General features: G+C 37.4%; 1 protein-coding gene across 2 annotated transcripts in view; it reads right to left on the reverse strand.

Annotated features, from left to right (window-relative positions):
- Window positions 1–1,263: 1,263 nt before the first annotated feature.
- Window positions 1,264–13,303, reverse strand: part of RASGEF1A (RasGEF domain family, member 1A) — a 22,688-nt gene continuing 10,648 nt past the window's right edge. Inside the window, exons 3-12 of one of the 2 annotated variants that reach the window (XM_009579498.1) lie at window positions 11,738–11,875; window positions 8,075–8,296; window positions 7,718–7,792; window positions 7,390–7,482; window positions 5,803–5,905; window positions 5,428–5,507; window positions 4,577–4,768; window positions 2,901–3,024; window positions 2,578–2,650; window positions 1,264–1,495 (exon numbers count right to left, since the gene is read on the reverse strand). In XM_009579498.1, coding sequence (XP_009577793.1) covers window positions 1,471–1,495; window positions 2,578–2,650; window positions 2,901–3,024; window positions 4,577–4,768; window positions 5,428–5,507; window positions 5,803–5,905; window positions 7,390–7,482; window positions 7,718–7,792; window positions 8,075–8,296; window positions 11,738–11,875 — 1,125 coding nt within the window. In that variant the 3' untranslated portion in view covers window positions 1,264–1,470. The remainder of the gene's footprint in view (window positions 1,496–2,577; window positions 2,651–2,900; window positions 3,025–4,576; window positions 4,769–5,427; window positions 5,508–5,802; window positions 5,906–7,389; window positions 7,483–7,717; window positions 7,793–8,074; window positions 8,297–11,737; window positions 11,876–13,303) is intronic. The other variant, XM_009579499.1, reaches the window with a different exon arrangement.

Here is a 13,303-nt window from a genome sequence, read left to right on the forward strand (position 1 = left end):
AGATCAGGTGACAAAGTAAGTCCTAAACTGTGTATTTTTTCCTGGAAATGAATACCTTGAATCTTAACATAACATAAGCTCCTCAGGTGCTCATTTGGATAGCTGCATCAGCTGTAAACTTGAGGCTAAAAGGAGAAATTAGAAATGCTAAATCAGCAGGTTTACAGATCATCTCTAATTTCGGTACTGACCTGGGTTCAAAGGTTTGACCAATTTCTTATGGTGTTTTCCCTTGGATTTCAATGGGTTCTGGCCCAGACAGTTAATCATGGCTTACAAAATATTAGAAAAAATTTCTATCACAAGTTGGTCTTTGCTTTAATTGTCTGTAAGTGCAGACTAGCATTTTCAAAGGAAACAAGGGAATTAAATGCCCAGTTCAGTGGTGATGAACTCTTCTTAAGCTTCTTTGGAAATTTTAGCCTTAACTTCAGATTGGACATCTGAGTTTACTTCCCTCTCCCTAGCTCATGTATGATTTTTATTTTCCAAATTTTCAAAAAAACCATATTGAGCCTGTTTTGCAGAGATAATCTAGGTTAGACGACATTCTCTTAAACAAAACAAAAAAAATCCCTGATTTTTAAAAAGCAAAACACAAACTATTCTGACAGCCAGAATTTAAAGGATAGTTCCCAAAAGTATTAAAACTTAGACATGTGTGCATCTTCACACATGCACGCACACATACTCACACACAAACGCACATCCCCCAGCAGTTACCCCATCTTATCTCTTTAAATCATGTAACAAAAATATGTTTGCTGCACCATCAATGTTACAGGCAGGTATACTCTACTTCATGTGCCATATTCTCCATTTTATTTAAAAAGTACATTGTAGCTGGTTTCGAGACATCCATATTTCTATTTTCTTTACTTCCAGTCCAGCGTAACAAAAGGTACACTAAACGATATCAGTACCTTGTAAGGCACTATTTTCTGATGTAGGAGAGGAACACGCTTACTGCAGATGTCTAAGGCCTTGACTCTACAAACACTTACAGATGTGAACGGTATCACTGATTTGGAGGAGACCCTTCACTTCAAAGCTAGAGAGACATGTTGAGTGTTCTGTAGGATACTGGTCCAATGGAGTATTTAACCTGAACACTGGCTTTAGTTGGGATGTGTGTTTTAATTTTTATTTATTTTGGTGGAAGTAATAAAAAATAAAAATTTGGATGCTGATAGAATAAGATCTCCCCAGGGATACCATCTCCCATGATACATTTCACCTCTGAGAACAGGGCCCTGCCCTTACATTTAAAATAAAAAACCAAAACCCTTCACTTAAGTGCCTTAAGGTTGACATGTGAAATATTTACCACATTTTATTTCATAAAAGTTACTGTATATACAAAAGAGACCTCAGCCAGTGAGGTCTTTCTTAGCTCAGTCCAAGTCTTTCAGGTTGTAAAAACATGTTCATTCAATGTGCTTCAAAGTCTGCAGATCAGATCAAAAAATCTCAGGCTCTATTAAGCAGAGTTGTCCTAGAAGAAGAAGTAATTAAAAACAAACAAACAAAAAAACCCAAAAAACCAAAAAACACCTCATCTTTTCTATCACGACAAAAAGTTTTACAGTTTTGGTATAGGTTGGCAATAGATCTATCTTGCATCATTAGCTGGAAGCCTTTCTTCAAGGGATAGATTTTCAGTTGCCATAAACTGAATACATCTATGAATTCCAATAAATATGCTGACTTTAAATTAAATGAAAATTTAACCTTCGTAACATTACTTCAGGCCCTTAAGATGCGCTCAGGCAAATAACAATGTTCCTTTGTCATCCTAAACTATTGCTTGCTGAACAGCATCGGATTTAACGCAAAGTACATTGCATGGGTGTCATAAGTGAAAAGCTTATGTGGACTTCCTAAGAAACACCGGGATCGCCGGGAAACAGTGTCTCGTCTAGGACAATACAGTCATAAGGTAGCTCAATTGCAGCTCGGGACATATAGACTTCTTCCTTCATTCTTTATCTGGTACAGATATGTCAAATCTAGATGTTTAACATGATGTACAAAGGTCTAAATCTCTCTTTCTGCCTTGGCCTCAGTATTAGAAGAAATCTCATCTAAATTAACTGATCTCATCACGTACGTGGAAGAGGTGCTTCCCCCCCTCAAGGAGGAAGTCATTGAGACTTTTTCCTTTAAGAGTAGGCTGAAAATTGGAGTATTCATACAAAATTTTACCCGTTTATAAGATTTGTAAGTGCGTAGGTATGATAAACAATAGCACCTTCTTATATCTTCATATATTTGTTCCCCTGAGAAAAGCATGTCTGGAAACTGCTATAAATGTAAATTCTTTTACTGTATTTGATAGCCTAAACAAAACATTCTCTTTCATAGTCCCAACAGTGGTCCTGCACTGATCTGGCGGGAAAAGCTGTATCAAAATCTAAGCCCTATTGAATTTTTTTCATATTTGAATTTTGAAGAAAAAATAGTAATATTTGGGCCAAAATGGTCTTAAGCTGGGTATGCAAATAGGAGGGAGGAAGCTGATGATCACATGCCTGTGTATGTCTGCAAAAAGACTCATGTTCTGAGGAAGCTTCATACCTGAGTGTTTTCCAGCTGTCTTTTTCCATGTGGTTTTCTGGACCTTCACTTTCAAAGGATGCAATGAACAGAGCTAGTAAATAAAATAAGAATGATCAGATACATGCGTTCTTTAACTGGAAAAAAAAAGAATTAAAAGTTACAATATAGCAGGTTTAACTTGGCAGTCTTCATAATGAAGTTTATTCTCATCAGAAGCTAATACAGAAGTGATAGTACATACTTATCAAATTTTTTTGCATGTTAATTTTTTTCATCTGCATATTCTGTCTGCGTTTCAACAAGTAGGGAGACTTGCTGTAATGTTCAATAAAGGATTTTACCTTCTTCACTATAAATGGGTGCTGTGAGTAGATAGCTCTGGATCTTCTTGTCTTTTTCAAAAGGGCACTCAACCTGCTTCCATGTCAGGAAATCGTGAATCTGTCTCGAAATTTCCCAGAATTTCTGCATGAAGTAATTAACAAATATGATTTTAATAATATTCTTTTTTCTTTCAAATATTAGTTCTTTTGTTTCAATTTCAGAGCCTCTCAGCCTTGTTCTTATTCACGCTTCTTCTATTATCCCTTACTCATTCTTCCTTGTTGTCCCTTCTTCTTACTGCTCCCTTCGTCTCCCCCTCTTGCTCCTAGTTCCTCATCTGTTCTTAGCCTCTCAAGTTTAGAATAGCATATCCCTGCCAACCACCTGGTCTTTTGCATTTAATTCTTTTCATCACCAACCTTTTCTTCATATATAATAAAGTGCTATTGGCCTGTTTTCTGTGTCTTACCTCTAAATTAGCCTGCGAGTGGAACTGGTCAGTAAATGGTTTTTATTTACTTTAGTTTTTACATTTCCAACCTTCAACTTAAACGAAATGTGACATATCCGATTTTTTCATAAAGCATTTTCTAAATTTAAGAAATAATCAAGACAACATATAGAAACTATAGATATCCTTTCCTTCTTAGGATTTTAAGAAATGCATAATTACTTAGGGTTTGTCTTGTACATTCTGTGTTCCCCCCTCCCTTACCCAGCCTTAATAATGGCAAAAAACTTCAAAAGTACTTTTGACAGGCTGTGGTCTTTTGGACATATATGTTTATTAGTCAGGGAGGGAGAGTCCAGAACATGTAGAAACTCCCTTGAAGACCTGCTAAATACCATTTGCTCGTTGTGTGTAGCATTTATAGCTACTAACCTGATGAGATTAAATCAGCTAATGCTGATGATTTAGGGTGAAGTTACCTATTACAACTTGATCAGATATGACAGCTTGCTGCCACAGAAAAGCTTACTTTGAGTTCTTTACTGCCTTCCGCTTCCCCCAATTCCTTTTGAACATAAGGCAGGTGCAGGGCTGAGGAGTGGCAAATTTTTGTCTGCCATCATACATGGTACACTGAAATTCTTACACTTCTTGATTGCACGTTCTTTCCTTTATTTTAAATGTTGCATGAGTACAATGTTCCTTGAAGAGATTTCCCTTTCCAATTAGCTGACATTAGACTATTTCTGTGTTCCTTAAGTAATTTTTAATGCTGCGGGTTTGGCTTCAGAAATTCTTGTTTTCTTCTCAATCTTTTAATGCATCAGTTCTGGTAACAAATTAATGTTATTCCAATCAGTTCTGCTTATATGAATTTTATGTTTTGCAGTGCATCTGTCCCATTTCATGTAAAACTAACAAAAAATAATCTCTATTTCAGTACCTTTTAAAACTGATCTTTTAACTGAAGGCAATTACATTCCAGCAGTTTTATCGGATTCTCTTCTGATACCCAGTTGTGGATCTGCTGGATACGTAATATAAACGTGGCAACTGCAAGCGCTAGCTTTCACTGAAACTTGATGAAATAATTTCCCCTAGATAATGATACCGCTTTATGTCTAGATCACAGCAATGCTGAAGGAATTGGTAATATAATCAGCCAGAAGTTCAAAACTAGCAAATGTTTGTAATGTACAATGTTTAATGAGCATTAGAGTTTCTATAATAGCGAAGTCCTACCTTGAAGTTTATCTGCCCATTGGGCAAGCGGTTCGTATGTATTTTGTGCAGAAAGTAGATATCTTTAATAAACAGGTTGAAAACTGGGATGACTATTTTCTCTCGATTGCTGTTGGCAGTCTGAGATCGCTGTGCTGCTCCTTGCAGGGCTGTGCGGTAATTACAAAAGTTGCTGGATGGATCCATGTGATGCTGTTTTTATGGGGGGGAGGAAAAAGGCAGTCAAGTAGTAAATGTTTCCTAAATATAAAAAGCTTTGATCTAACCATCAGAGAGTTCATTCTTGATTAATTTGTTGGGCCCCTTTTTAAACTTTCAAGAGAGAGTACCTTATACTGATCAGGTCTGGATTCAGGTTTTTTCTAATTTCTATCTTGCTTGAAAGGAGGGTTCTGTACTGGCTTTACATCTATGCTTTGCTTCAATGGTTAATGGAAGACTGAAAGGAAATGATAAATGACTATCAGAAAAAAACAAAATTCTACTTCACCAATCTTTCTGATGAAATTTTCAATTAAGTTTTGTTTTCATTCAGATCTCCACTAGATGGAGTACTCTCATTAGTTTTAAGGGTAGCAAAATGGCTACCCTTTCACTTGAGTGAAAACTACTTTGATGTTAAATGGGAAAAAATATGCTGGGAAAAAATAACCTAAGGAAAACTTGCATCCACTTTCCTCCTTGCAGGCATGTAGGGAGTTTGAAATTCAGGAAATGCTCTCCCTAATGTTTATATGCTGGTGATCACTGACAGAGGTGCCTCTGTGATATCTGACTTAATAATTCCACAGCAGAGGTTTGGATGAAACTATTTTGTGGATTTCTATAGAAAGTCTAAACTTTATACATACCTCTAAAACATCAAATTTGGCTGTTTTGACCTTGGACCAAGTTTTCTTTAGCCGTGCCACAGGACTCAAATTCATGCCAGCTGAATGGAGGGAGAAGAGACAAAGAAAGAAACAACTGAGTTGAAAAAATATAGGGCTAACGTAACTCTGTGTTTGTGTCAGCACCACACATTTTGGAAGGCAGTTCAGCTTGAGAAACAAAAGTTGTAGCTGACACTCACCCACCCGCACATTAATCTGTCACTGGTACATACTGCCTCTGTAGAAGCGTGCGTGCTGATGTGGTCAGCCAATTTAAGGCAAGTATGAGCATAGTCTTGCCAGTCAGGCTGTAAAATGGAGTGCCTTTTATCATCTTGATTTAAGGATACTCACAGATAATAGCCATCATTGAGTTGAAGTTTCCAATATTGAAGCATTCTCTTGCCACATCAATGAAAAATTCCACCATTCTTGTACGCTGCTTTTTCTTTACAACCTGAAAAAAACCCAAGATCTGTTAAGAGAGAAGGGATGGCCTGAATTCTGGATGGGATGTTCAGTCAAAGGCATTTTAACAGGTTGAGTGAATAGACGTTTCAAGGCTTTACCCAGCTAAATCTTATGATGATATAGGCCTGAGGGTATTTTGTTAAGATTAACTTTTAATAAAATAGCAGAAGTATTTGGGGCTACTATCAATTATTTGTCTAGTTGTGGGGGAGTGTAAATTTTTGTTTATACATAAAGTTCAATGTCTTAGGGAATCTTGTATAAACAAGCTGGACACTTTCAGCAATTTCCTGTTACTGGAAAAGAGATAACATGAAGCTGCTATCAGAAAGAATATATGCAAAAGACTTAAACCTCTGAAGAAGGGCGGAAAGCAGTGAACAAACTTAAGATTAGGGGCATGTAACCTGAATGTGAGAAAGAACAATTGCCATGTCCTGATTTTCTCATTTTACTGCATATCCTCTTAAATGACCTCTTGAGAGCAGCTAGTGATGATCAAATATACAAATTCCCATTCATGCAAAGGATCTAGCAAGTGATGCTGAACACCTGCTTTGCAGATTCTTTTATAAATGGTAAAGCGAAATTAATATATAGCACTGTCTCCAAACTTTATTTCCAAAAGCCATCAATCTTTCTCTCTCTCTTTTTTTTTTTTTTCTTTTTTTTCTTAAAAAGCTAGTATTATTGCCTAGGTTACATTCATTCATCAAAATCTTTCCTATATTTAGATCTAGAAGTTTGGTCTGGCTTATACAAAAACGGCTCCTGAGTGGTGACTGCAGACTAATTGACCAGGGAATTCCCTTTTTCTTTTTCAAAAAAACACCTCTTACCTAAATACTTCAGTTTCTGTGTTATATCAAAAGAAAATGGTACAGTGGTCAATGGCTTGGCTTAGCCCTGGGTATGCTAAAACCTTTTGTTTGACTGATTTACTAAATGTATTAGCCATACCAGCCAGCTCTGGAAGATGTCTTGATGTGTTTTTGTAATAAGTTTCTGTGAGAGCAGGAAATCTTAAGACATTAGGATCAATATATCAGATTCATGAAACTGCAGTAGGCATTTGGATTTCCACAGAAGGACTACTGACCAAGCAGGAATAGAGAGAAAATTTCCCATTTGCTAGAATTGGTGCATATTAATAGGAATCTAAAAAATAAAAAAAAAATAAAATAAAAAAAAAAAAAAATTCCAAAAGAGCTCCTAACTCAAACTCCACACAAGTTCCATTTCACTGCATAACTAATACTGCTATGAAAGCTATGCAAAACTAGAGAATATATGCAAAGCCCAACATAGCCATGAACTCTTAATCATATAAGCATGCAAATAATTTAATGCTTGAGTAATGCTGTTATCTTTAATTGCACTGCTAATGTTTAAATCTCTATTAGACCACTGCCTGCCTTTTGTTCTTAAGGCCAGGATCACTTTGCTATCTTGTTTTCTACAAATACCTACCCGACAAATCTCTGTAGCCACCAGCATGCTGAGACAATTGAACCAATTGTCATAGGCCTCCAAATTATAGGTTTTGGTTACATCGCCTCGGCACTGTAAGAGAACAGGCCATATGTTAATCCTATCCTGTATCATGATAAAGTCAACATTCCAAAGGATAAACTTCCTTTTCACGTCTTGATAAAATCTTGTTGGGTATTTTTTAAGGCATGACCTTGAAGAAGGTTAGAAAATGTCAGCCTTTCTTGCACAGGGGACGCTCAAATCGTGGAGGTTCTTTACCCTGGTTATTCTTTGTTTCTTTTTCCCTCCGTACCCCTTCTTGTACCTTGTGATTATCCAGGGAGTCCATGTGGCTGACAATCTGCATCAGATCCTCTGGGTAAATGTTGCTCACCCTTTCCTGTGGAAAGATAAGAGATATCACTCTACAGACAAACAGGGAGTTCAGTGAAAAATGCATCAATAAAGCCAAAGTTAGGAGAACATATTGGTAACTCTCATCTTCCTACAGTGTAGATGCGTGAGGTGTTTTTATCGGTGTAATTGGTCTTGCTCATTACTTGGTATTTTTTGAGTAAAACATTAGAGGCTTTCAGTAAAGCCATAGCAAAATTCATATTGATGATTATATTAATATTTAGTAAATGGAAAATGAAATAATTCACACAAATTAGTGTCTCACCAGTTCAATATAGGTCAGCTGCTGTGCCAAGATCAGAGGGTCACAGCACACATTCAGGATATCCTTTTGAGTTGACTGTGGCTTGGTTTTGAGGATGGTGCCTTTGTCGGTAACAGGTTGCCGGAATTTCTCTCTGATTTCCTGGTACTGGCTCCGTGCGGAGAGGGCCATCAGGAGATTCTGTGTCATTTGGCTAATGATCTTTTTCACTGTTCCGTTTTCCTAAGCAAAGGCAGAAACAAGGACTGCTAAAAACCTTTAGCTCTTACAGACACAGATCGCCAAAGAATTTCTGATGGGGAAAAATAAATGCCTATTATCCGTTTTCTTTCATCTTATCTCAGCTGATCATCCTGTGACAAATGAACTTTTCCTAACTGCCCACACAACTTCATAACGTTATGCCTGCCTGCCTTCCCAACTCTGTTTCACTTGCTTGGCTGGTCTGGTCCTTGCGGCAGTTTTTGGCTAGTACTCCATTTTAAAGGCATCAGGATAAACAGCTTAAAAGTGGGTATAGTGAAAGGTGGTTGAGTTGCTTGCACAAGGCTTCTTGGAACTCTGTGTACCAAGTGCCAAAAAGCTTTTTATCATTCTGATCAGACCCACTAATGATCAAGTCTATCTTGCCCAGGCAGAATCCAGGGAATTCACATTATGTCCACAAATACACCCCTAAAATACCCTGTCTTGGCTTTGAACAACTATAGTATCCAAAGATTTAGGTAAGAACACAATATGCATCATGTTCGTGGATGATTAAAATGCCTTTCTGTCCATCAGGTGCAGATTTTAAACATAGGATCTGTAAGGATACGTACTGGTAAAGCCACAGAAATATAATCCATCCGCTCATTGTTTTGACAACTAAGGCAAGCTGAATTCTTTCTGCCATTGATTGTTTGTGTCCTATAGACATTTCTCCATGAAGTCAATCCCGAAGAGCTAACTTGATCATTTTGCTAATCCTCCATTCTTCCTGTTACTGCTTTTAACTGACCCAGGTTCTCTGACCCTATTCTGCCTGCTGCTGGAAAAACCAATTCTACCGAAGACAGTAATTCTCCTCTTTCCTACACAACTGTTCTCTTGCTTTCATGCAAATTATTTCTCTTGAAGTTAGCCACAAGGTTAACCATTAGTTTACAACCTGCTGTGTTGGTTTCTGCCAGTCAACTGGATGCACTAGAAAGAACTGCAATGAATCTGTGATCGTTCAAAGAAGCCACTAATGTGAAGTGATGACTGAAATTATGTAGCAGCTGTGAGAGATATGACTACCAAATACTTGTATATTGCATGCTATAATTAAGCAATAATAGTGTCAGAATGTTGCTTTACAAGGCAATAATCTGACTCCCAAGTGAAATCAAATGAAAAGCTGAAGGCAGCGTAGCTCATCTTGATGAGGCAACTAGATTACCACTGAACAGCAGCTGGCTGGAGCCATTTTGGATATTGTGCTACAAGTGTTCAGAAATGCCAAGGGAGCATGGTGGGGGGACTAAAATAAAGCGCTAATTCTGCTCTCTGGTATCTCTTTCTATTGTTAATCATTTGACTTCAGCCGCTGTGCCTGACCTACCCATGTGTCTGGGAGGTGGCAGACTTTCTAGCTATGGATCATAGAGAATCAAACTTAAGGAAGGTGAGAGTATTGCAGATATTATGTGAAAGTGAACAGAGAAACTGCAGTGACATGAAAACTATGGCTTATTTAAGCTATTGTGAATTTATTAGCGTCCTAATACTTAGACAAATGCCTTTAGAGTTTTAGCAGTTTCCTTTCATTACTAGTCTTACCTTAAATTTTCTTACAACTTTGGAAAACAAGTCAATGAGTGTACAATAATTTGTCCTTGTTTGAGTTCAAACAAGACATCTGTACTTCATTTGGGGCGCAACCGTGGCTGTAGCTATAGCTATTTGGTATGCTGTTTGGTATCACTAGGACAAGCACCTGACCGCTTTGTGTGAGTTCTCAGTTTACTTTCTACCCTATGTATGGAGAATAGTGTCCTAAGGGGATCTGGAAAAGCTTTAAAATACAAAATACAAACCATTACCATAATCCCTTGCTGAAGCACAGTATAGTTAATTTCTTGTGGTAACAAATACTGAGAGCAAGAGCTGCTTTTTGCCAGTGTCAAATTATGTTTCCTAGGGGTCAGATGTGGCATAGCTCATCACCGATCAAACTTGACTTGTAGCTTTGTTAAGGGGATAACTATGGTGATGCTGTAATTAATGGATGTCATCAGATGCCTCAGACACCAGAGCACTGAGCCATTCCATGAAGACATGTTTTTCTCAAATGACAATTTATTCATACATAACAGAGTGGGAGGGAAGGGAAAACCAGTTCAAAGTAACAGACAAACTAAATACGAAAATACAGACACTAAATAAAACCTCTGCCAAGTCCCCTTTCACAGTAGTATCTCTGCCAACATACACCTCTTCACCCTTGTCTACAAAGGGAATAGAAGGCATATTATAATCCTATTTCCTTTTCCCCTCCTACTGAGGCACTGACATTTTCATAGTAGCATCCAGATAAACAGCTGTGCTGATGCAACAAAACTGACATACTTCCTTTTGACAACTTGGTAACACCTAATTGTATTGTGTCCTATCACTGATTCATGTAGTGCTGTCAAACCTGTTGCTCCTCATTTTCTCTTACTTGAATCAACAAAAACACGTAACAATTGTCTTCACATTTCCTGCTAATAGTTCTCAAAAATATCTTGAAGTTGTGGGTTTAAAAACAAGGAGAAGCTTCTAATTCTACGTAAGTAAGCCTTCACGTTCATACAAACACTTTATAATTCATTCCCTTGCAGTTCTTGATCATATCCTTTCTTCTGTCTATTGGTAGTTACAGTGACTTTCTCAATGAGGAAAAAAGTGTAGGCTTTGTGAGCTTTGGGGGAAAAAACCACCAAAACCCAAAACAAAACAGAAAAACAACAAACCAAAAAACAAACAGAAAACTAACAGCACTTGTTTTATTTGAATTTGCTTTATCTGTTTGCTTAAGAAAAGTCTTTCGTGAGGTCTAGTTTTCTTCATAGGCTAGAAACTCAGAGCTGTTAAGACTGGTGATTGACTAGCTAGCAGAGCTCAAATATAACTTCCTTAGTGGAAATACTGTGCATGTCACTTGAAACATAGCAACAAAACAGTTGCTGATTATTGCTAGGAGCTAAGAATGAACTATTAAATAATAAGCATCTTCACCCTGAGCAAGAGTACAGGATAAAACTAGTTGATATGTCTTGTGGGACTTAGACGTATAGAATAGTAACAAAGTACAAAGGATGGTACATAATTCATTATGAAAATTAACTATATTGTGCCATTATAGTCACTGTTCTTTTCTTTCTCCTTCTATACCACATCAATTTTTCATATCATCGTGACTATTTTGTCTCTTCCTCTTACACTTGGTGATTATACATAGACAGATTCTGCTAATGGACCATTAAGCTGATCGCTCAGCTCATGTCCTGCAGTTACACTGACAACTTAGCAACTGCTGCTGTAGTCCATTTAGAAATATTGCATGCAGGAGCAAGGGTTTGTATATAATATGATAAACTATATATAAAGGTTGACAAATATTGCTTTTCCGCTTAATGGTTTTTCTCCCACCCCTACCTCATCACATTGTGTGATCCTGTGAGCAATCTCCTTCAACTCTTTCATGGATTTTTCATCTTGGAAATCATAGGGGAAAGTTTCAGTCCATTCCTTCAGGAGCTGAATGATTTTGGCAGTGAAGGATTTTAGCTTTGCCTAGAAAGAAACAATGGATTGATTACTGACCATAGACCTTTCTGACTGCACAGTAAATTAGCTGATGAAGGCTCACATAAAACTAGAGACACCCTTGAAAATACTTTGCATTTGTAGTAGGTGAAGTGGATAAAAAAGAACATATTTAATTGTGAGCCAGATTCCTAAATAGTATGATTTAGCCTCCTTTCATGATAGCTTGGTAATATCTCTTACCAAACACTTTGAAGATATTTTCAAGGTTAGGAAGATGACAGAATAGTTTAAGTGACTTATTTGATTGAAGCCAATGGGACTTAAGCTGATTTATGCCCTCTGAGGCAGCAGTACCTTAGCGTTTGAATTCAAATGCATACAAACCGCAGTACTCTATCAAGCATCTTTCATGAGAAATGTTCACAAAGACATTTTTGTTCTGTAGAATTTATCAGACCCTCCAGATTGAGCTGTATATTAAAACAAATGAATGACAGGAAAGATGTGTGTGTTCTCTCTATGACATCTAAATCAAAATGGACTTTGAAAATAAAAAGTATTGGCTCTAACTCAAAAAGCTATCAACCACAGAAAGGGGAGGGGGAGTTATTTTCTAAGTTCTTCTGTCACCCGTGAATCTTCTAACGCTTTTCAACAGTTAGACCTGAATTGGATACCAATTACTGCACTACCACAGCAATAGAGAGCAGCATCAGTAAATCCAAGGGAACGCTCTTGTAAAATTGGGAGTGTGAGTGCTAAGAACACTTTTCATGAACAAGAAGAATCAAAACTTAATTCAGATTATATTTATCCTCCCACCCAACTTGTGATGCACTGAGGAAAAAGAGGAAGTTTTCATTTGTGTTTACCTCCCCACTTGTGTAAGCTACAGAAGTCCCACTACACAGCAGTTCCTTCTCCCCACACACAGTGTGCTTTCCTCATTGCACTCTCCATCAGCCTCTTAGAGGTTACAGGTGGCTTAGCATGTGAGTGTCACTACAGGAAATTGGTGTATTTTCTTTTAAGACAAATAGAGAATGTATTCCAAGAGCTGGTAGGAACTTCTGCAAAAACATCATAGTATGTCCCAGTTTATTTAATCAAAACCAAAAGTCAACCAAACGAAGCTATCTTTTTGCATTTTTTTACATCTCACTAGTATGCAGTCAGCGGGAATATTAATAATGATTAATAAGAACTTTGAAGTTAAACCATGCACCCTTGAATCCTCAATCTGAAAATGAGCCAGTGCTCCTTGTAAGTCTGAAGGGAATTTTCTTCCCCCGCCCCGAGCTGCAAATTACACTCTGTTAGCATGCTTTTCCTAGCTGTTTTTTACTGATAGCATTTAATTGATCCTGCTAGTAAGAGAAGTGCAGAATAGTTGGATAGTGAGGGCAAAAAGAAAACATCACCATTCTCTTTGGTCAGCAGTAAGCATTCCTG

The sequence above is a fragment of the Fulmarus glacialis genome, unplaced genomic scaffold (genome assembly GCF_000690835.1).
Source record: "Fulmarus glacialis isolate BGI_N327 unplaced genomic scaffold, ASM69083v1 scaffold41996, whole genome shotgun sequence".
Classification (NCBI taxonomy): Eukaryota; Metazoa; Chordata; class Aves; order Procellariiformes; family Procellariidae; genus Fulmarus; species Fulmarus glacialis.